Source organism: Trichosurus vulpecula, chromosome 4 (assembly GCF_011100635.1).
Source record: "Trichosurus vulpecula isolate mTriVul1 chromosome 4, mTriVul1.pri, whole genome shotgun sequence".
Taxonomy (NCBI): domain Eukaryota; kingdom Metazoa; phylum Chordata; class Mammalia; order Diprotodontia; family Phalangeridae; genus Trichosurus; species Trichosurus vulpecula.
Window position 1 is genome coordinate 286,353,559 of NC_050576.1, and position 24,745 is coordinate 286,378,303.

At 38.2% G+C, this 24,745-nt stretch overlaps 1 protein-coding gene across 1 annotated transcript in view; it reads right to left on the bottom strand.

The window, feature by feature from the left end:
- Nucleotides 1–24,745, bottom strand: part of VWC2L (von Willebrand factor C domain containing 2 like) — a 172,424-nt gene that overhangs the window by 128,089 nt on the left and 19,590 nt on the right. Inside the window, exon 2 of the mRNA XM_036753184.1 lies at nucleotides 9,246–9,375. Within this exon, the coding sequence (XP_036609079.1) occupies nucleotides 9,246–9,375 (130 nt within the window). The remainder of the gene's footprint in view (nucleotides 1–9,245; nucleotides 9,376–24,745) is intronic.

A 24,745-nucleotide genomic window follows, 5' to 3' on the forward strand; every position in this document is an offset into this window, starting at 1 on the left:
CTAACCTCTCAGTGGTCAAGGGAACTCTTAGGATTAAGTTATAAACTGTATTGGAAAGACAACTTTGAGAGACATAGGAACTCTGATCAACACAATGGCCAATCACAATTCTAGAGGACTCATGATAAAGCCAGCTACCCTCCTTCTGACAGAGAGGTAATGGACTCAGAGTGCAGATTGAGACATATATACACACACATACATACATATATGTATGTGTGTATGTATACACACATAGATGTATATATACATATCCATACAAATACATAAATACATATACATATATGTATAGCTTGGTTAATGTGAGAATTTGTTTTGTTTGACCCTACATGTTTGTAGCAGAGTCTTTATTTTTCTTTCTTTCTCAGTAAGGATGAGGGAGAGGGGAGGGAGTGTGAAGAGAATATTGACTTGAAGAAAAACAAAATTCGAATTTTAAAAAAACCCCTACATTACAGAGGAATTGCTGATCTCATTTAGTGAATGGGGTTTTTACACTGAGAGTTTCCTAAAGTGATGAAATCATAGCTCTTTATTTTTAAAAGTGTACCACTAATTGGGGAAAACTGGCTCAATATTCCAAAAATCAATGAAGAGAGAAAACAATCCTAATTTGTCAAATGAAGAAGAAAGTTGAAACTTTAATATCCGTCTATACCACCAGGTGTGCCTTCCTCTTCACCTACTTTTAGGGGAAATTTAGACTTGGTAATTACACCCTAGTTTGATTAGCAAGTAACATATCTTTGTTAAATTAGCAACATAAAACTAATGTGTTTGAAGTTGAGAATGTAGATGAATTAAGAAAGAAATGTGTGGATTTGAGCAAACAGAAGCACAACTATTCCCTTTAATGTTTGAGACTTTTTAAAAAAGATGTAGGAAATTGTAGTTTGTGGCTTATTAATATAACTGTTTATAGTTACTTTATGTTGACACCAACTTTATATCATCCAAGATCATTCTGACCCCCATTTATGGAATCAATGAGATGTTGTCTTTGAAATTGTCTTTCGTAATACATTCTTTCATCTTGAGCTACTTTTGGCTTCTACAAAGCAATTGGGTATGGAGAGTTGCCAGTAAACATTTAATTTTAAGTAGGTACCACCATATCACTAGCTACCTGCCCAAGAGTAACTGGGAACAAAATTAAATTAAACTCAAAGACAGGAACCCAAATCTGAAACTTATGTCTGTTTTTTTTCCCAAATAGCCTCATGAAAATGCAAATGGCCAAATACAAGTGAATATTTTAGCAATTGAATTAATGTGAGCAGAAAATGGGTGATAAGGCTTCTTGAATGTGCTAAGAAGAATTTCACAGTTGGGGAGGAGTTGCATTTATGGTGGTATGTTTATTAGATTTTTAATTAATTGAGAGGGCACAAAAGTATAATACAAGATTCCAGTGCCATTTGGAAGTATGCCATGTGTCCTGGGACTGATTATTTAAATGGTCAAGGGTACAAAAAAATTTCAGTGGGAAGTTTGCACATGAACTCATTGATTTAACCTATCCTGATTTTCATTCATTTCTTCCTTTTCAGTCAGCTAGATTGTTTAGGAGGGTTCTAATTCTTTTGTAAACATGGAAGCTAAACAAAGAACTGAGCTTTTTTTTTCTTTTTTATGATGTTTTTCCTAAATTATAAGCAGTAGATAGAAGAAAAGAAACAAAACAATAAACTATACACCCAAATTTACCTTCCATGTCATATCAATGGTAGGAATTTTGATGAAAAAAGGGGTATTTTTGGTTGTAATATAATATTGTTGGTTGTAGGATATAATATTTAGAGAGATACCAGTGATAGAGGCAATCAAGGCATGTACAAGCACAGCATGTAGACATTCTGAAAAACATGGTTTCAGGTCCTTCCTCTGGTGCTTAGCCATGTTGGAGAATAACTTAATGGTTGTGTGCCTAGTCTAGGACTTGTCCACCAAGTTATACTCAAATGATATAATTGGTGGAAGAAACTTCTGTACCAGAAGTTCACAGACCTTTCTCTTATTTAGGGAGACACTCAAGTGAATCATTATACAAATTTAATGATCAATCATACTTAGAAAATATTTGATGCCTACATAGCTAAATACTCAATTATTAGGGACCAGTTCTAATATCAGAATTATCTAGGCCCTTTTTTATTCTCTTCCTCCTATGTCGGTAAACAAAATGGGCTCTTAGCACTCAGTTCAACCAAGTGCCCTTGAAGAGTTTGGCCTTTGTTTCCTTGATTAGATTTGGGAGTCCTTGGTGACCTCCTTGCCTCAGGTGAGGGCCTAGTTTACACATGAGTTTGAGTGACATGCTTGGAACATCAGAGGCTTTTAGACCACGTGGGTTTAAGTTGCCTCTTTGTGATGATTCTTGGTCACGTGGGTGAATCACTGTGACCCTGAAAAAGATATAAAACCAGGGGTTGGCTTTCTCTTTTTCGGAGCTCTTACCACAGCAGTGGTGGCACTCTGGACCAGCCCTTGTCATGAGCTCCTGGGCTGAACTTAGATGTTGGTAACTATGAATTGTATTCAGTTTATCTGTCGATGTTTGTAATTTGTTTGTAATTTGCTCTGAAGTTCAGGGTGCTGGCTTTTTCCCCTGAACTAAGTGAATGATGTCTGTATGCTGGATTAATGTAAACTTGTCAGCCCCTTAACATTACTTTCCTTAGTAAAGCAGATCAAAAGAACCTGGGCTTTGGCAGCATGCTTGTTGTTGGGCTTGTGCTGGTCTTTCACCCCCACAACAACTGCTAGCCGGATTGTTGAAACACCTCCCCACCAGTTCTGTGACTAGTTTTCTTCTGATTAAACTATCTATCAGAGGGTAGTAGAGATAAGAGAAATAAGACAAAATTTAATTTAAATGAAACACTTGGTTGGGAAAAAAGGCAAATGTTGGTTAAATGTACTTTGTGTTTTCTGTGCTTGCCATTTATCCAAGGAGTCATTTTTCTTCAACCACCACAAAATATGGGCAGTTGATAATAGATCCCACTAATAAGGCCCAGTTTAAATGCTTTGACAGCTCCTGCCCTGATCTGCCAACATGGAAGTGACTTTTCATCAAAGTGCCTCATACTCCTCTCAGGTACTTGTTACATTCTAATTTGTGTTACATTAAGATACACATGTTATGACCCCCTACCTTATTATAATTTATGATGAGTGGGCTAATGTATTTCTCATCTTTCTATTTCCTCCAGCATGAAAGGGATCATGGTGTCATATAGTGCCAGATTGAGAGCTGGGAAAACCTGTGGTCATCCCACCTCTGACACATCCTCGGTTTGTGACCACTGGAAAGTGACTAAATCTTGCTGAGACTCAGACAATTTTCTAAGACTCTAAATTATAGACAGTGTATGGTATGTGTTGGGGAAAGATCTTCCCGAACCACACAACCAAAATCACAGGTCAGTGATATATTTATCTCCTTAAACACAATATACAGAACTTTTAAAGGCTAAGATTAAGAAAGGTAAAATAGAACTAGGAAATGCAAAAAACAAACATAAAGGAAAATGGAGTTTGGGAAGGTCATTTGTAAAGAAGAGGAAAAAAGGATAAAATTCTATAGTTCTTTAAGAGGATATGGGAATAATGAATAGGGGTCAGATGATACCTTTAAAGTTAGGAGGTGTCCATTCCCCACCCCTCAACTCTATCTATCTATCTATCTATCTATCTATCTATCTACCTATCATTATCCTCCATGAATCTTTGCTTTATACGTAGGAAATTCCAAAAGCTTTAGTGTAATTTTAAGATATTAAAGTTTAAATTTTCACCAAGACTTTTGGAACATCCTGTAGAATTTAAATTCTTCCCAGGTCCCAAGCCTAGGCCTAATGTCTTTATTCTACTAAGAATAACCTGAGTTCATAGAGTTTATTGGGGGGTCAAAGTACTTTTACTGGGGTAGGGTGCAAAAAATGGCTAGGATATATGTGAATATTATGTGAATTTTGGTAGGCAAATTTACGATAACATAAAGAAAAGAGTTTAGAATAAAATTTATTTAAACAAGAGGCTCCAATGACTAAATGTCATCTGATTGCAATTTTATTATGACCAGAAATTTTTTAATTTTTAAGCTTAATCCTAGAAAAAAATGCTAGAGGATCTCTCTCTCTCTCTCTCTCTCTCTCTCTCTCTCTCTCTCTCTCTCTGTCTCTCTGTCTCTTACTTTCTCGCTCTCTGTCTTTGTCTTTCTCTCTTTCCTTCACAGACTAAATATAAAGATTCATATAAATATCTGTCATATGTGTATATAGAATGGTTTGTACTTGTAATGTTATTAGCATAAGATTCTCTTGGTGTGGAAATTCTACCAATGAATATCAGTACCTATATTGCAAAATTTAGACTCTTAAAGAGTTGATTGGAGCACACAGAGGTTAAATGACTTGTCATGGTAACACAACCACTATGTGTCAGAAGCAGATCTTCCTGTCTTCCAGGTTGGCTGTCTATATACTACAGAAGAGGTGTCCAATTTGGGAGCAGCTTGTAACACCCCCTTCTCCCACCCCTGCAACCAGAACCAGACTAAAATATAATTGGGAAATGTTTATGGCTGCCTGCAAAGATCCATTCCTAATTTTGATGTTTGATCCATTCCTAAGTTTGATGCCACTGTACTATACCATGCTGCCTTTCATTAAAGATGATCATAGCACAGATAAATGAATGAAATAATTTCTTAATTCCTCATCTCATGTGAGCTTCCTTCTACTCTATGTACAAGTAGATTAAGTTTCATATTGCAATGTAAGAATAAGGCACAATAGGAATCAGCAGCTCTTATACGCATAAGTGATCCACTGTTTCTTGGACAATTCTGAGCCGACTTTTGGACCTTTCTTGTTGAGTATACTCTTAAATTACTCCAGAGGAAGAGGATTGAGCATAGCAGGTTAAGAGTTCTGAGGTTTGTTGTGGTGGAAAGGACAGATTTATGCATTTACTTCATATCTGCACTGCTCTGGGCCCTCAGCAATCTATAATTGAAGAAGTCAGGAAAATCAATCTCTATATATTAAAAGGAAATTATTTGACAGCAAAGATGATTAACAGTTATGTAAACAGATAAGCTATAAAGTTCAAAGGAAATATAGCAAATATTGTTATTTGCCAACTAAAATACTAAAATCAGTTGTTTCTGTACTAAGTTAAAAGATAGAATCTTTTTTTTTTTTGGTGGTTAAAGTGTCTTCCTGTCTGACCCAGGGAATTGCTGAAGCTACTTATGGGCCTAGTCCTACTACTGATTGGTACGAGATCTTTGATCTGCTTTGTTTCTGACCTAGGTTGGTTTGCCCCATCTTAGGCATCCTCATAGCCCAGAGACTCACTATTTTAATGCTCAACTTAGTGCAGATATCCAATAGGCAAAGCCTAGTATGGCATAGAACTCTTGGGCTTAAGAGATTCACCAGCCTCTGCCTCCCTGGTAGCTGGGATTATGGGCATGCACCGTCATTATGGCATGGTAAAACTCTTAAAACTGGGATTTTCATTCATGACAGGATCACCTTTCCTTTTGCTTCTTGCAATTCACCATCTCTTCTGAAACATTTTCTTTAAGTCTTCTTGTTGCGCTGCTTTCTTCTCCATCTACCAGATCAAGAGTGAATGTCTGCCCTGGAGCCCATGGGTGGTTCATCAGAATACTGAGATGCCCTCTTGTTTATAACATGACAATTTTATCCTCTAAAAAATCTAGTCTTAATTAATTATTCCTGATATTTAAGAAAAGCAGATATTAAAAAATCTTTGTTGTATCACAGTGGGTTTTCCCATAAATTCTGGTAATTTCTTTTCTTTTTCTTTAGTAGCAAGAGGAAGTACATATCACATGTGGATTCTCTCTTTTATTTTTTGTTACCACTGAGGTTAGAAGAAGCAAATAATGGATTCTCCCTGGCCTATCGAAGTGATTTGTTTTCCAAAAAGTTTTGGGAACCACCATTTGAGGTAGCGCATACCTCACCATCGACATTCAGGTGGAGTTTGTCAGGGATAAGAAATGCCTAATTAAATCAAGTCAAAAACCTAGTTCTAACCTTGCAATAAAAAAAATTCTACTAAGTTGGTTTAATTGAACTTGAAGCATCTACTCTGACAAGTGGAACTATCAAATGGCATAACTCAAATGATTTGGAATGGAGTGTGACCCTTTTGTAATTGTAGGGGAACAGAGCTAATTCTGTTAACAAACCTGGGCTTTTTCTGTCTGGAGTAATGTTCAGCATGATTTCATTGTATGTACACCTATACGCTAATTTATTATGTTCTAACAGAATATTGGGGTGCCTCATTCTTTTTCTGAGTATGTTTACCTTTTATGAATTCATATTGTGGCCCAGAAGGATAGATGTGTTTTCCTTGAAAATGAGGCAAACTTAACTGTGAGTATCCTAGGGGAGGACAGGCTCTTTTGGGGCTTGCTCACACAGCTGCTTCCAGGAAAGGCTGTCTTTCAGTTAGATAGTTATCAATCCTATTTTTAAAGCTTGCCTATGTGGCTGATTATTTGCTTATTCTATCCTCAGAGGTAATGAAAAATAACAGGTCCCCCTTCCCCTTAGAGTAACCCTTCATATGCTTGAAGACAGTAAAATCTCTCTTGAGCCTTTACTTCCTCAGACAAAATTATTCTAACTGCTCTAGCCAGTCCTCATAGGTCCTATTTTTCAATCCTGAATTAATATGGCTCGTTCTCTTCTGGACCCTTTCCAATTGTTCCACATTCCTCTTAAAATCTAGCCTCAAATTAGATATCTTAGCATATGCTGGATGGATTAAAACTATAAGCCGATACAAATTTATTTCCCTAGCCAACTCATAAAGAGAAAGTCCCTATTACATTACAGGTGAATTGGATTAGTGAAAGGAGGAAAAACCAGGTGAGAAATTTATTATTCAGCTCAACCGACTACTTTATCTTGATTCGATGGTCTTGCCAATAAAAGAGGAACACTATTGAAACAAGCAAGTTTCCCCTGGCTAAAAATGCCTTCCTAAGTGGTCTGGGAAGATAATAGGTCACAAAAATAATTGTAAGGAAGTGCCACAGCTGTTTTTGTTTTAGCCCTAATTAAATAGCTTAAGTTCTCTTTGACTGATTATGGCTCTGCAAAAGAAAGGATTGATCATGGAGCTATCATGACCCACTCCCTTGAAATGGAAAACATGCAAAATTTGAAAATTAAAGCAAGAATGTTAACTGGAGAAAGATGAACACCCTCACGCTGGGCACTGGGCATCACAACTGTATTGTTATGGCGATTTCAACATGTTTAAAAAAGGAAGAGCTCTGGAACTCAGGAACACGCAGAACTGAGGGTTGTAAAAGAAAAATAAAAAATCTTAACAAAAAAATCTGTCCTGCCCTACAAGAAAGTAAGGGGAAAGGGGATGGGGGGGGAGTGGGGTGACAGAAGGCAGGGCTGACTGGGGAATGGGGCAATCAGAATATATGCCATCTTGGAGTCGGGGTAGGGTAGAAATGGGGAGAAAATTCGTAACTCAAAATCTTGTGGAAATCAATGTTGAAAACTAAAATATTAAATAACAAAATAATTATTGGGGAAAAAAAGAAAAAAAGGAGGAATTTTTTCAGGGAGCTATTAGTACCAAAGGAATGAATACCTGAAAAAAAACAAGGTTTATAGCATGATTTACTTATTTATTTTTTATAGCAAAGGGGTAATATAAAGATTCTTGCATCTGATGTAGAGGCTACTAATAGGAAAGTATGCATGGATATAGCTAGGGTGGGGTGACTGAGATTTTGACTTAAATTACTAACATGGAGTGTGTAGAAATGAGGGACATGCCCTTGGCTTGTTCTCTTCTGGACCTGGTCCTAGGCTGCCATCCTGAGGGGCATGCCATGTTGAGATCTTTCTCAACGCTGTAATAATACCGTTATTACAGTGGCCATTTCTTGCTATCATGAATGGGTTTCATGAAAGCCACCCAGGGTCTGTGAAGGTGAAGGTTAGCATGCACTGTTGTAAGTGGGATCCTCAGACCTTTCCGCATGGCTGGTGAACTTTCTTTAACCAGTTTCCACTCTATTTCCTCTGCCAGTAGCCTATCCTTCTCTCATTGCATCTCTGTCTCCCCACGACAGAGGGCAAGCCAAAGTCTTTCTCTTCCCACGGATTCTTATATCCCTGCATGTAAAGTATCTCCTCCAATCTAGCTGGCCCTCTTTCCCTCAAATAAATTTGCCCCAGGTGCCAAAATTCCATTTACAGTGTTGGATCAATGCTCTGATGCATTATTGTAATGCTGACCTAGGTCCATATTCTATGGGACTACCTTATAGGCATCATTGCTTTATGTGAAGGTGTTGGGAAGGAGGGGTTCTGTGTGGTGGTTAACAGCTAACTCCTTTGAATAGGATCCAAAATTATGTGTCAAATTTTATTTTGTAGTTGTCAGAGAGGGGTCCACTTTACTCAAATGAAGACCTTAATAACATGAAACACTTCCTATTCTCCTTTAATTATGAATGCCCTTTAGCAGAAGTGATTTTAATATTTCTCTCAAGACTTAACTTTTGACCTAATGCTTTTTCAAATGCCTGAAGCAAAGTACCTTAACCTTTACACCATGCCATGTCCTGTATTATATTATGGATCACTCTGAAAGAACACAAACAGCATTGCCTCATGGCATCCATCAAAGACACAGAAATGCAACCAGTAAGCACACAGGAGGGAATAGGACCTAGGGGCTGGATCTGTAATTTCACCAGCTTAGGGAATTTCCTCCAGCAATGGAGGTCAGCACCTCCTCTTCAACTTAGTCTTGAAGAGTTGCCTAGCCTAGAGCTCTGAAGAAGTAACTTGCCCAGGATCACACAGTGAGTCTGGATCAGACCCAGGACTGGAAATACAGATATTCCTGCTTAGGAGGTAGGTTATAGGAGGATGTTATATTAGTGCCAGCTTTTCCCACAACCCCACCAAGAACATGATATATGAGACCACGATATGGAAAACTATCAATTCTCCTTTGCTCCCCCAGGTGGAAAGAGGCATTTTGCCCTTTGCTGATTTTGACTTTTGGGTGGGATGCAAAGACAAATCAGCCACATCTCCATCAAAAAGTAGTCAGTGGAGCTCAAAGCTCTACTCTGGACAGGTGTGCATGTTAGGAAGGCGTTGAGGGTGCTTTGCTCTAACCCCTCGGTAAAAGCTAACGCGGGATGGTCTTACCATTTTTGCAGACAGGACAACATTGTTCTGGTTCATAGACTGGGTTGACACATTCAGGAACTGCGCAGTCTGCTACAACACAGTGCACTTCGTTGCTGGGCTCACAGCGACACCATTCACATGGAGAGGGCTAGGAACAAATCTAAAATTAGCCCCTTTTCTCCTGTAGCTGAAACATTTGCACATTCACATGTTGTCAAAAGACAAAACATCAGTGTTTGTATTGACTTTACTATATTCATTCATTTCAACCTTTCCACCACCATTCACCCCACTGAAACCAAGCACAACACCTGGAGTAAGGTATCCTAGTCGGAAAGTGATGACTCAAGTCACAATGTGATTGGACTATCTTTTGCTGGCCAAACCTCAACCTGGTCTCATCAAAGACAGCATGGTGTAATAGACAGAGTGCTAGATTTGGAGTCAGGAGAGACCTGATTTCAAATCCTACCAACTATGTGGCCCTAAGCAATCCACTTATGCTTTCTTGGCCTCAGTATCTGTGAAAATGACAGGATTGGATTTGATCATCTCTAAGGTTTCATCAGGATCTGGTCTTTTCATTTGGCTGCCTTTGTGTACACTTTCCTTCCTTTACAAGATGGCTATCAGGGCACCTTGTCTGGGTTCCACTGGCAGAAGAGTTGCTTTCTTGTTCTCACTACCTACCCTGATCTACTAAGTAGACAGGGTGTGCCAATGGGATAGAGAAATGATACTGTAACTTCAACTCCAAATCAATCTAACAAGCATTTATTAAGCACCCACTATGTGTAAGCACTGTGCTAGGCTCTTGGGATCTGAAGACAAAATTAACACCAATTCCTCCTCATGAACTTGCATTCTACTAGTTGGGATGCAACACCTCAACCAATAAGTAAATGTGTGACAATCTGAGGAAGAAGAGAACTCTAAGAAACTAGAAAGACCAAAAGTTTCCCATAGGAAGTGACACATGAGCTGGGCTCTGAAGGAAACCAGGGATATTAACAGGGCCAGATGAGGAAGAAGGGCATTTCAGGTGTAGTTCCTGGTCTGTGCAAAGGAAAAGCTTACTGTGTAAGGAGGATTCTCCTCATTTTATACCTAGAGGAAGAATAGATTATGAGGAAACAAGATGATTTTAATAAGCAGAGAGACGTCCTCCACACACAGAATTTTTAGCAGGTTGCTACATACTAAAGGACATTTTCTCCCATGTGAATTTTAGAGCAGACTGAATTTTGAATTTGAATATCTTACTATAGCTTCTTTAAAGATTTAGTGAATTTCTTTCATCTTGTCTGCTTGCCTTTATGAAGGAACTAAAATGTATTGATTAAAAGGACTACTGGTTAAGAGCCAAGGAGTATAGAATATATCATGACAAACTTGAGAAGTTATGAATTCAAATGAAAAAAAAAAAGATTAGCTGGAAACCATTATTCTTTTTACATACTTGCTAAGAGGTGATTTCAGGATTTGGGGTTTTTCTCCTAGGAACTTTCAGTACCACTGGTACATAAAGTAGTGGCCAAATTGGGTCCTTATCCTCCTGCTGTATGTCTTGGCATTATTATTTGGGGGCCAGCACAACCACAGGGAATTATGACTACAGCCCTTGGTGGTGTCAGGGGCTTTTTAGTTTGCCTTTAAGAAGTAGCTGTATATTTCTTAAATCAGGCCATTCAGTCTGCAGGAAACTGGTTCCCACTCTCAACTACATTAATTAAAACCCTCTCTCTTTGTCTCAGGGGCTGCTGTCTGTAAGTGATCCCCATCACCTCTCATTTACCTGTGGCTCAGGCAATTTAGAAAACACAGGCTCTCCTTAAGTGAGAGATGGCTGGGTGGGAGTGAAGGGGAGGGTGGAATCTTTCCATTTAATTATCTTCCTTTATTCATTGTAACTTTGATTTCTGTTTGAAGTGTTATAGCCTACATTTCATTTGTGGGCTTTATTTTATTAAAACCATGAGGGGAAAAATAGCAACAATATCACAGCAAACAGAAAGGATTAGACACAGAATCAGTGGGAGAAAATATAGCTTTCCCTCCCCATTTGATCAATAAGTTTATTGAACAGTACTGGTAAGTCCTATGATGTATGTTGATTTTTATCCAGATGCCTCAGAGGAATCTACTTCATTTCTTTGATGGCTTTGGATTTTCTGATGCACCGCTAATGTATAATTTACAAACAACGTACAGGGTTAAGGACTCTAGATCATCAACCAAAGGGGAAAAACACTGCAAAGGAAAAAAATAAAAGGAGGCATCCCAGAGTGCTCTGCCTTACTTCCAGAGATTGGCGTAAGTAGAAATCCTGACCCTTTCCCATCCATTCCAACAATTCAGAAAGATTTCCCTCTTTCCTTTTCTTAAATAAAAATACAAGCTCTTCTCTATTCCCACTTCTATCCCTTAGAATGACAGCTTGATCTGTCCTTCTGCCCATGATGATATTGAAAAGATGTACCAGAATCACTGAATTACAGAATTTTAGAATTGGGAGAGACCTCAATGTCCATCTAGTCCAAGAAGAAAAAATCCTTCTAACATATAGGTTATCCCAAATGACTTTGTGCTAAGGTTTTTGGGATGCCTTGTATACCCGACAAGGTGTTATCCAATCCCCTGCTTGAAGACCTCTAATAACAGTGAGCCTGCCTCTCAAAGTGGCCTATTCCACTTCTGGACAGCTCTAAGAGGAAGCTACTTCCAGTCATTTTGCCTCTTTCAAACTCCCACATGGCTCTTTCCTGTTTCCAAACAGAACATGTCAAATTCTTTTTCCTTATGATAGCCTTCCAAATATTAAAAAAATATATTCTGCTCCCTCTCTTGAGTCTTTTCTTCTGGCTAAAAACAAGTTCCTGCAACCATGTTCTCAAGTGTATATGGCATGAACTCAGGTGTGCTCAACACCTTATCCATACTAGTTGTCTTTTTCTGGACAATTTCCTGCTTATCAATATTCACACTAAAATGGCCAACTAGAATTGAATATAGTGGTCCAGATGTGGTCTAACCAGGGCAGAGTACAGCAGAATCATTACCTCTGCATTTCTTTCTTTTTTTCTTTTCTTTTTTACCTCTGCATTTCTAGAAGCTATGCCACTTAATGCCACCACAGTCTTGCTAGCCTTCTTGGCTTCCACATCACACTGTTGACTATATTGAGCTTTCAGTTCCATTAAAACCTCTGGATCGTTTTCAGCCAAACTGCTGTCTAATCATGTCTCTCCCATTTTGAACTTGAGGCCAATTTTTTGAATAGTAATTGTAATTCATCCCGTTTGTTCTCCTTGAGCTGGCTCTTTGGTTTGTTCTCTGGCTATGCACAAGATTCTCTCTATTGAAGCATTATTGAAGGACATGCAGCTCTGTATAGCCTGGAGTGGACAGGACTAGGAGTGAAATTTGATTAAGACCTTTGAATCTTCAGTTGTGGGCTTTTCAATTTTCCAATAGCCTTTGAGAGAGCCTTTGGGCTGCAAAAGATTATTAGAAGGATCAGCAGTGCTGAATGGAGAACGTTATTGGAATCTATCATTTTAGTGTTTATTTAAAATTCATTTATGTGGGGAATTATTCAAAACTATACTATTAAGGGATGCTGAGCTATTAAGGGATGGAACTGAGGTGACCACTAAATGGATCGGAATTTCGAGCGTCCCACCCAACACTGGATTTGGAGTCAAAGGCTGTTGTTTTTGTTCAGTCATTTTTCAGTCGTGTCTAACTTCTTGTGACTCTATCTGGGGTTTTCTTGGCAAAGATACTAGAGTGGTTTGCCATTTCCTTCTCCAGCTCATTTTACGGATGGTGCAACTGAGGCAAAAAGGGTTAAGTGACTTGCCTGAAGTCACATAGCTGGTAAGTGACTGAGTCTGGATTTGAACTCAGATCTTCCTGACTCTTGGCCTGTCACTCTATCCGTTGGGCCACCTAATTAGAGGATCTGGGTTCAAATACTGTCTCTGCTCTTCGCTACCTGTGTGTTTTGGGGTAATTCATTGAACCTTTCTGAGACTCAGTTTCTTCACTTGCCAAATGAGAGGGCTAGACCAGAAGTCTACTAAGGTCCCTTCTAGCTTTAAATATATGATCTGATGATGGCATGACTTGCACAGGACCATAGAGTTAGTAGGTATGGGACAAGATTTATACTCAGATCTTCCTGACTCCAAGGCTGCTGGGCTAGCGACCTGACTTCTTAATTAATATAAATATTTTTGCATAGTGGCCTATTGTTCATGTTCATATTCTTTGGTCTCTGGAGACCAAAGGGAGAAGGAGAAAAAAGCCCTATTGTACTGGAAGGGGCTATCACTCTGGCTAACTCTAGCTTGTTTTCCACTGCCTATTATACTTTCCATAAGCATATCACAGCATCTTCAGCATGAACTGTCAGCAAGCTGAAGAATTTCACTACAGCAAATGGATATACCAAGCAAATTAAAAGGACTTAGCTGGAGCCAGCGCTGTATGCATAGGCAGGCTTTAATGATGCCTTATCTCTACAAATATCCCTCATGGAATTCACAGAATTTTGGACTACTTTGAGGTTTACTATGACTGCCAAATTTTTCTCTTGGGGCCTCTGGACCCTTAAGTCTGACAAGGACTCTTTGGGTGGTAGCTTCCTTTCTGGTCATCTGAGAAACAGAAACACAGAGTAGGCCTGAATCTTCCCTAGGACTCAGAAATCAGTTGAAGATGGATATACATGCAGGAGATCAGAATGGAGGTCTGGAGAAATATCTTGAAGAAAGGGTAAATTCAAAGTGTTCAATGATTTTTTTTTAGGAATGTTGAAAAAGTATTCATTTCTTCCTATAGTCTTTTCTTATCTCAGCCTGGGACTGATGAGCTTTATTTGCTTCACACTAGCCTTCATAACGGGCCTTCTTTTGGCCCTTGGCCCTGTGATCTTAGCCTTTCCTTTTGTCTTGCTTGCTTTCATCTTATTCCTCCAAGTTATTTCTCTCTCTTTCAGAGGACCTCTTTCCACCTCACACCTCTCTCTCTGACTCGGGCACAAAATCCTGTTCTTTTTAACCCTTTGACTTTATTTGGAATCTCTGCTCTCTATCCTCTCTCCTGGACATGTCTCTCTTCTTTCAGCATTCTGGTGGTGCTGACTCTTCATTGTTCTCATGCCCTGACTTCTCTGCCCTGACTGTTCTGGTCTCCAGCTGCATTTCTAAGTAGCCATCACTCAAATGGTGAAAGAATCCTCAAAGATATCAGTGTGCTACCTTACCAATTTCCAGAGGCATTAAGTTCAAACTTTAAAAGCCCCTCTACCTTGGAGTGTAAAACTCTGAAATAGTTGGTGTTCCTAGTAAATCTATATAGCCTCTAAACTCTCGAGCTGGTTACATTTTTTTCTTTTTTCCTTTCTTTTTGCTTTTTAAAAAATGTACTCTAAGGTATGAAAGCCACATATTAGACCTGAAAACATCCCAGAAAACCCAAAGGTTTTTTTAAAGCTCTCTTCACAGGAGTCAGAGAATATAACATATGAATTGGTACTTAGAAAACTGTTCTTACTGCTTTTAAAAAATGAATATAAAATTATGACTTGCACACATCCTGGCAAAATACAGACTGGTTAAGTAAGATTATTAAATGAAGGTATTCTGAAAATTTATGCAGAAATCATTTCTTTCCAAGAACACTTGCAGAACATTTTTCTTTCTGAGCAAAGAAAACAAAAAACAAAAATACCTCCCCCCTGCCCAAACTTAACTTTGCAATACTTCATGACAAATTTTACTCTTATGGAAATTTTGATTCATTTGAAAACTCAAATTTAAGGTATAACATATGCAGGGAAAACTTTTAGACATGTCTACATCATTATAATTTTAACATGGTGATAAACTGATAATTAAAATGTTTCGTAAAGTAGTGACTTATGCAGAAGGCGTATGTCATGTGCCTGTCTATTATTCTAAGAACATATAACCTGTAAGTTGAGCCTAGGTCAAAATGGGCAAAAGGAACCCCTGGGTTCGTGGTAGATATTGGGGGACATTCTTTTTGGAATTTTTCATTTATTACTCTTGTGAGGGTTAGGGGGATTTTTTCTGCAGTTTTGGCCCATGGTCTTCAAATTTAAGTTTATATCACTCATTGGAAGAATGAGAAAACTATAAAATGATGAAGGAATCCATTGATGCAATCTCATAGTTACTATATAGAACCTTTGGGAACTATTAGAGGGGACAAACATCGAAGTCTTCTCAGAATGGGCAAATGGGAGGGGGGTATAGGGGATTATGAACTAGTTAACTTGATGGCAAACCCTGGCAACATTTGGAGAAAATTTCATTTGATTTATTATGGACACATAGGCAAGAATCTGGTCATCGCAAAGAACCAATGTTAGTTAACTAAGAATGTCACGCTAAACTAGGCTGTGAACATTGGTGCGTGTGCCTGCGTGTGTGTGTGTGTGTGTGTGTGTGTGTGTGTGTGTGTGTGTGTGTGTAGGGGCATGGACCCTTTCCCAGAATAATATTTTTAATCCTAAAATTAAATACATAAGATTACAAAGGAAACCACTTATATTGAATGAAGGACAGCTAGTTTTAGCAATAGAAATGAAAAAAAAACATGAGAATTTTAGTAAGTGAAAGTTATAATGAGCAGTAATTTGAAATATTTACTAAGAAGACTAAATATAACTTTAGAAAATTGTAAAGTATCCAAGACATGGGAAAAATATCTCTAACTTTTTTGTTGTGAGACAAATGAAAAGCCTGAGACACAGAGTTTCTGGGTAATTAATAATCAATTTATTAACTAGGCTAGCAAGTAATCAATAAATTGACAGTCAGTGGTTTCTCTCAGTAACCAAAAACAAAACCATGGAGATCCTTGAATGATTAAATACCTTTAGAAAAGTAGGTGCCCCAACAGGTGAAAATCAACCCTGATTTTTGAACAATTAATAAAAGAGTGGGCATATTAATGAGGAAGTAGGCTAAAAGTCTTCAACTCCTCCTGTTGAGAATGTGACTTGATCATGAGATTCAGTCGCTCCAGCAATTTGGCAAAGGAATCCATCTCTACCCAGATCACTCTGGTTGGTTTTCTCCTTTATTAAGCTGGGTTACCCTAAATTCTAATGGAGTGTTCCAAGAACAGGGGCTCATGTCTTAAGGGCAAGAATTCATCTAGAGTAGAATCTGTTTGTGAGGTTTTCTAGTTGGGTGGTGTCCTACCCAAGATCTCAGAGCATGTATCTGGAGGATTTAGGTAATCTCATCTATCAGCAATGTCCTTCAGAGACTGACTGACTGACCTGCAAAGTCTGGTCCCTGCAAGGGAAATGGAAAGGAAAAACCTCTATCCTAATTTAATAATTGGTTATGAATATAACAGAAAATAATAATTTCTCTCAGCTGGTTAGATTGTATTTTGGCAAATGGGGTTCTTCTCAGATCAAGATGGCAAGGTATCTGAAAACCATATTGTGCTAACATTCAACAAGAGTGGTTAATGGAATTGAGCCTCTTTGTTCTAAAAAAAAGATACTATAGGAAAATGACAACTATCTTTAAATATCTGAAAGCAATCATAAGGAAGTGTGGGGGGCGGAATGCTAGAGTCTATACTAAGAGGAGCTACATCTGTGGGCTTCCCAAATAGACACTTACTGGCATTTGAGCCTGTGGACTGCAATGTAAACTCAACATCAGGGACTAATTTTTCTATGTATCCTCAGTGCTAAGCACAGTGCTTGGCATATAGAAAGTTCTTAATAAAAGCCTTTTCCTTCCTTCCTTCCTTCCTTCCTTCCTTCCTTCCTTTCTTCCTTCCTTTCTTCTTTCCTTACTGCCTCCCTTCCTTCCTTCCTTCCTCATTCATTCATTCTCTTTCACTGGGGTATTATGCGGCAAGTGCTTCACAAACATTAAGACTCCATAGGACTATGACTCTATTTTGCATTAAACTTCAGAGAAATGCTGGTGTCTAATCTTGGGCCAAAATGGCTTTAATCTCTATGTTGGAACCTACTTGAAATGAACTGGAATATTGGCTTATTATCTACCAGTGAGAGTCTAGGAAAATTGAATACTTTTTATGCAAAAAGAAAAAACAAACTTTTTCTCCACTGCCAGTATACAGATTTTTATTCCAGGTTGTAGGGAAGTTTCATTTTATAGGTATCAGAGGTAAGATTTTTATGGTGACTTTCTTATTATGGGTTCTCTAATAGAGCTAACCATGCCACAGATAAAAAAGAAAAATTTAAATATGAGAAATGGGAGATGGTGGATGGAAATATGGATGCCTAGCAGTTCTAAGGTAATATAACAGGCCTAAATGGTAAATAGCACTAGTATAAATCACTTAGGCCATGAAGAAAAAGATCAATAAACTCTCCTCTTTCCAGCATTGAATTCCTGGTATTCTCTCTGAAAAATCTCTGATTATTTATATACAACATCGATAATTATAATTTCATCTGATTCCATAAACCACATATCAAGATAGCTCTAGATATGTTTAAGGCACTTAGAGAAACACCAACCCAAAGGGATATAGCATTTTCTTTCATTTTTATAAATGGCTGTATAAAGGGGAAAAACAAAAAAGAAAACAAAAACATCTGGGTTGTGATGACAGCAAAAAATGAAATACCTTTCAAAGGGTCATTTATAATATATGTGGATTCTTTAGGGTTCACATATTAAGTGAAAATTCAAACATTTAAGTGACCTGAATCTCTAGAAAACAAGTAATTATAGCTCTGTATTAAATCAAATGAAAGAAAATTACCTATTCTACTTAATTTAGAGGAAATCCAGACATGGCAATAAATAAATAAATATCTTGGGAAGTTACTGGAGAAAATGTGTTAGTTTCTCACATTGGCAAATTTGTGTAAAAACACTAGAATTCATGTCAGAAGAGTGTGTAACCTTGAGCAAGCCCCTCGACTCTTCGTTTCCTAATTTATAAATTGGAGATGATAATAACATTTGCATTGTTTACTTCATGAGAGGAAGTACAGTGTATTGTAGAAAGATCCAGGCTTGGATTCCCCCAGGCTACTCTGTAAGACAGAAAATTACTTGGGAGTTTCCTGTAGGAATGATTTCTTAGGTTCAGAAAAAAACAAACAACAATATATAAATCACATTGTTGTAGTGAGGCTCAAATGAGTTATTTACACAAGGTGCTTTTTAAAACAGTGTGTTATATAAATCTAAATGTTTATTGTTACAACAGCCACCAAGATTTGGATAAATTACACACCATATAGGATGCAAAAGCACTGGTTCTAAACACATTCAGTTTTTTCCCCAAGAAAGGGATATAGAACTTTTTCCCATGAGATATATCATGAAAATCCTGGATGGTTTCATCTCTTATGTCCAAGTTTTACAGATGCATTTTCCTATGATGTTTGTAATTTTCCCTCTGGTCTGGAGGTTCTACTCAGCACATTATTTAGACATATTTTTTAAAAGGACCAAAACTCATAGTTGAGAAACACATTAGATTTTTGCCATGGCTGTTCACTAGTTTATATTATCATTAATGATACTCAAAATTTATACAGGGCTTTAATGTTTGAAGTGCTTTCCTTGCAATTAAAATCACTATGTAGTCTAATGGGAAGTATATTGCATCTTGGTTCAGGAAAGACCTGGATCTGAAGCCTGTCTCTCTGAAATTTACTAGTTGTTTGACTATGGAAAAGTCATTTAATCTTTCTGAGCCTCAGTTTCCCTATCTGTAAAATGAGGGTAATAAGACCTATACTATTTATCTCAGTTATAAGGCTTATGTGCGACAAAATAGATAAAGCCCTTTTGTAAACAAAGAACAGCATAAATACAAGCCATTATTATTAACAACTCTATGGGTCAGATCGTGCAAATATTGTTATATAAATTTACAGAGGAGATGGAAGTACAGAGAAGTTAATTGATTTGCCCAGCCAGGAAGTGGCACAGCCAAGATTTGAAATAGGTCTTCTAAATCCAGGAAACCAATAATAGATGAGGAAACATGTTTCAGAAAGTTGAAAAATATCTACAAAGGAGAAGATAACATCAGACTTAAAGGATATCCAACCACCAAATTTCTCTTGGAGCTAAAAACATGCGGAGTTTGTCTGTGGTGAATATCCACACTTTCTCCAGCAAGTTTCATTACTTTCAAATGCAGAGGAAAGGTTTGGAACAGTGCAGTACAAAGGTTCTGATGCCAGTAAGTCTCCATTTGGGAAGCTCCCAGGTGTGCCTCCTGTTATTACAGACCTAAGCATTTTCCAGAATTCATAGCCTTTCATGTAGCTAGATAGTCATTTACACAGAGCATCGACATAGTGGACTGCCAATTCTTCCCATAAGGCATTGGTCTGATTCTTTTAAGGGCAATTAAAGTTCAGTGGATGGTCATTTACTATCTCATTGATTAAAACTACTCTAAGTTTGGGGTAACTTCTTGGTTGGAGGCCTTGAGATCAGACCATTTGTCATCTCTGATTCCTCACTCAAATCCACCCTTGTGTCCAATCAGTTGTCAAGGCTTATTTCTACTTTCATAATATCTCTTGTATATGCCCCCTTCTCTCTTCTGACACCATCACAGTCCTACTATGGGCCCTTATCAATTCATGCCTAGATTATTTCTGTAGTTTTTTTTTGTTGGCCTTTCTGCTAAAAGTCTCATCCTATTTCAGTCTATCCCCTCCTCTTAGTGATTTGCCTAAAGTGCAAGGTGGGCCACATTACCCCTATACTCAATAAACTCCAGTGGCTCCCTATCACCTCCAGGATCAAATATAAAATGCTTTGTTTGTCATTTAAAGCCTTTACAACCCAGTTTTTTTCAGATCTTCTTAGTCTTCTTAAACCTTACATACTCCATGATATAAATACGCTGGCCAACTTGCTGTTCCTTACATTCTAATCCTGCAACTCCATGTTATTACCTTCCTCGTTTCTACTTCTTATCTTTCCTGGTCTCCTTTAATGCTTGGCTCATATTCTGTCTTCCAAAAAAAGTCTTTCCTACTAGTGCTTCTCATTACTAGTGATCTGAGATTACTTTTCATTTAGATAGATACTTTGTGGTAATGCTCTAAGCATGGATTAAGATATGTGAAGTTATTTTGTGACTAGGAATCATTAGATATGTGAGATGACCTTCCATTCACACTGTATATATCATGTATGTATATAGATGAATGTTGTTTTCCCCAATAGAATGTGACCTCCATGAAGACAATGGTCATGTTTTCAACTTCCTTAGTGTCCCCAACACTTAGCACAATGCTAGTGTATAGTATGTAGTGTATCGTGTATAGTAAGCACTTAATCAATTCTTGTTGACTGACTAATGCAATGCTACAAAATGGGGTCATATTGTGAGCTTGGAGATGGAACGATGATGTTTTGGCCCATGTAGAATCTTTGGAATACAGATTTTGAATAAGAAGACGTCGTCATTAAATTTATATTGCCAAATCCCTAGAAGAGATAAATGCTCATATAGTGCTGATTAAAACAGTTTCTACAAGGGCAAAGTGAAATATACAAACTGCATTAATTGGGGCTGTTAGTACTTTGGGTTAATAAAGTCCAGTGTGCTCTTTCCCAAGGATTTGCCAGAAACTCACCACACATGTGTAGAAGACACTTGCATACAAATAATTGGAAAGGCTGTCCTTGACTTTGCCTGCATAGAAGACTGTAGATGTTTCAGGGTTATGGGCTGGAGCTAGGATATATTATGGGCCAAATGCAAGAGAATCTTGATGAGATCATCTGAGTATACTGGGAGCATGGAAAACAGAGCCAGGGAGAGTCTTCTCTGTTTGTTTACCTCTGCCTCTGAGCTAAAGCAGCATAGTGGAAGATCAATTAGCAAATACAAAAAAGAGCTAATTTAATATTGAAAATTAGTCATCAGGAATGAAACACAAGGATGGTGATCTTATTCATAGATATTTATTCCTGAAATCATATCCTGAAGCATCTGAGAGACTTTGCAAAGAACAGGCAAAACTCTACATTCATTGCTTTCAACCTTTCTCCCCCTCTACGTGAGTAGACAGAGGGACTAATTTTTGTCTGAACATCCTCAAGGAGTACTGGGGCAATCTGGAAAGGAAGGACTCTCTGAAGATCTCAAAAGCAGCCCACAGAAATATTATAGCACAGATCAGGACAGAAAGTAATCTCCATTTAGCTGAAGAGATACAGGCACTTATAGTTGTTGCCGTTTTGATAAGCAAGTGACAAAGGGTTCTCCAGGAAGTAGTTGGTTATTGTGAAGGGAAAATATGTTTCATCTTCTCCTGACTGAAATCTTTGAAGGAGAACCCAAAGGCATATAGGAAAAGGTCTTCAAGTACAAGATAAAGTCAAGCCAGCAACAGAGCATCACACCCAAGATCCCAAAAAAGACTTGAACAGGCAGACATTAGTCTTTCACTGATAAGCTGGATTGACAGTCAGGTTTGGTGTAGGGAAGGACCCTTGAAGTGTTGCTAAGAGGTTTTGAGTAGTCTCTATGTGGAAGATTTCTCACTTATCATCCATCTGTGTAATTCGGAAAAAAAGGAGAAACTGTATGGCTTTGAAAATTTTCACTTGACACTGAGAAGGAAAGATGGCTGATATCAGAGAAGTGCCAGTCATCCACAACAGCCTGAAACAAGGCCGAGTGAGGGGGTAGGAGTGAGGAGAGGAATGAAGCATTTTGCCACTATGATTCCACAGGGAGAGAGAACTATTAATGAGGCAAAAGACAGATACTGCATTGAAAGAACAATAAAAGGAAAATATCATAAGGAACCTTAGTGAGCTATAACTCAGCAAAGTAGTTTTGAGTGGATGGGACAGAATTCAGTGTTCTTCAGACTCTGGGAGCCTGGGGAATAAAGCCCTCAAAAAATCAAACCCATTTGCAATGGTGAAAGCATACAGACTATGTGTTAAAAAAATCTGACATTTTAGTCAGATGTATCACTTTGTCACTGATGCATGAAGAGCCCAGCTAAATCTTCTTTAAGATAAAGCAGTCACCTTATTGTGCAAAAAGCACTGGACTTGGGGTCAACCGACATGTGTTCTACTGCTTAACAGCTTTTGTGACCTTGGAAAAGTCCAAGGCTGGTACCATAATTGATATGCTTTGCGGAAATGCTATAAGGATGGATTAAGATGTTGTAGTTGTTATAGTTTGGTTGTTTCCAACTCTTTGTGACCATGTTCAGGGTTTTCTTGCCAAAAATACTGAAGTGGTTTGCCATTTCCTTCTCCAGCTCATTTTACAGATGAGGAAACTGAGGCAAACATGGTCACATAGCTAGTAAGTGTCTGAGGTCAGGTCTTCCTGACTCCAGGCCCTAAATGTATGCTCTATCCATTGTACCACCTAGCTGCCCATTTCTTAGATGATTTCTGTGGATACATGAAGGATCTATGATTTTCCTAGTGCTGGAGCTCCTGCATTCAACACCAGAGAAATTATGGGATTTGCCCAAGGTCACATTGCTAGGTTTGGGAAGATTTAGGACAGGGAATTTGGATCTGTGATTAAGAAAAAGCCTCTTAGCAACTCAGGTCTGCAAGTGTTCTGCCAGTATTAAGCTTAGGTTACCTGAGGCACTGAGTTCTGGGACCTGCTCAGGGGATTCAAGTCAGAATGGCAGAGGAACATTTGAACTCAGACCTGCCAGACTCTGACAAGTTTTCTACCCACTAAACCTCTCTTTTTTCATTATGCTCCTCAAGTGTGGAAGAATTGTATATTCATCAACATCGAAAATCCTTACGATTGGAATCCTTTTTTATAATTCAGCTTGACGACCTGTCTGTGACTCACTAGATGAGCAGCTGCCCCAGGCATATAGACAGTAAGTGACTTGCCTGAGGCCATATTATTATTTGTCCTTCATATTAGAAGAGGACCAAATGACATCACAATGTGGGCTCAAGGTACAGTTTGTTCAACTATGGCTGATCAGTCTAATACGAACTTGGAAGGCTCTAACACAGGTCAGGCACAAATAGTCTGTTTGGACAATTGGAATGGAGATGTCTCTAGATTTGTGCATCTCATTCCTTTGTGCTACTGTGATTCTGCTTTTCTCGTAGAGCAAAGAGCCTTCTTTGATGCAGACATGCCAGTACAGTCCTGTGCCAGTGTCTCACATGTCTCACTATTGATACCAAGTTCTTTGGTATCAGACAAAAGATTTGAACCTGGGCATTCTTGACTTGGGGGAGCTAGATGGCACAGTGGATAGAGCATTGGGCCTGGAGTCAGGAAGACCTAAGTTCACATCTAGCCTCAGACACTTACTGGCTGTATGACCCTGGGCAAGTCACTTAACCCTGTTTGCCTCAGTTTCCTCATCTATAAAGTGAACTAGAGGAGGAAATAGCAAACTAGTATCTCTGCCAAGAAAACCCCAAATGGGGTCACAAAAAATTGGACATGATTGAAAAATGACTGAGCTGTAACGACAGCATTCTTGACTATGCGCTATACCAGGAAGATCCTAAATGAAGTATTATATAAAGAATGATAATCATAAAACATAAGCTATAGATTTGGTTATTGGCATAGCAGCCCCTTTTCCCTTGGTTCTAGTTCATGATTTGACAAACCTCTGTAGCATTTCATATACTCTTTTGTGAGACTCTGACAGAGATATACTAATATCATACTTTCAGGCTTTGTCAGTGAAATTGGGCAGTAGTAGCTGATAAATCATACTCTCCTTTGATGTTTAGTTTTTATTTTTCCCTGATTTCAGTGGCTGAGTAGCTCAAAAACTAATATGGTGATTTTTTTTGCTACAGGATGATTTAGCAATTTCTTCTCTATTATGAAACCTTTGAAATGTGAAAGGTTTTTTTAAGACAAAGATACCTTATTCAAGATGGAAAATAAGTTTTGAAATATAACCATGCTCATCCTCAGACTGTGGTTGAGTTGTGGGTGAACTGCTAGCTGTGGTTAAGTAATTAGTTTCTTATTTAGAAACAAGTCATTTCAATCTCCTGTCAGATCCTTGCCAAAACGATTTTTAACAATGTGAGTTTTGCTCAGAATTTCTGGTGTCTTGACTGGAGTGTCTTGAAGCTTTACTGTGAAAGTTTAGCTTCTCATTAAGAAAAGGGAAATTTTAGATACTTGTTCTTTGTCTTCCCTAATGAAGCTTTCTAACTTTCAGTAGTCATCTGTCTGTTATTTTAAGATGCTCTTTTAAAAGGTTGTTAAAAATGAAAGTTAGAATCAGCAACTTTAGTTTTTCTTCCTGTCATTCTCAGAAATAAGAGAGATGTCCTCTCTGCAAAGGGGAAAAATGAGTTTTCTGGAAGTTATGGTGGTCTGCTCAGCATCCTCAGAACCAGAATTGATTTAGGTTCTCTAGAGGGAGCTTCTACTAAGCCTTGCATGGGAAATAACTATGAGGAAGCAATGACTTTTAGGCTGGAGGAGTGATATTCTCTTTGGTTTTTGTAAAG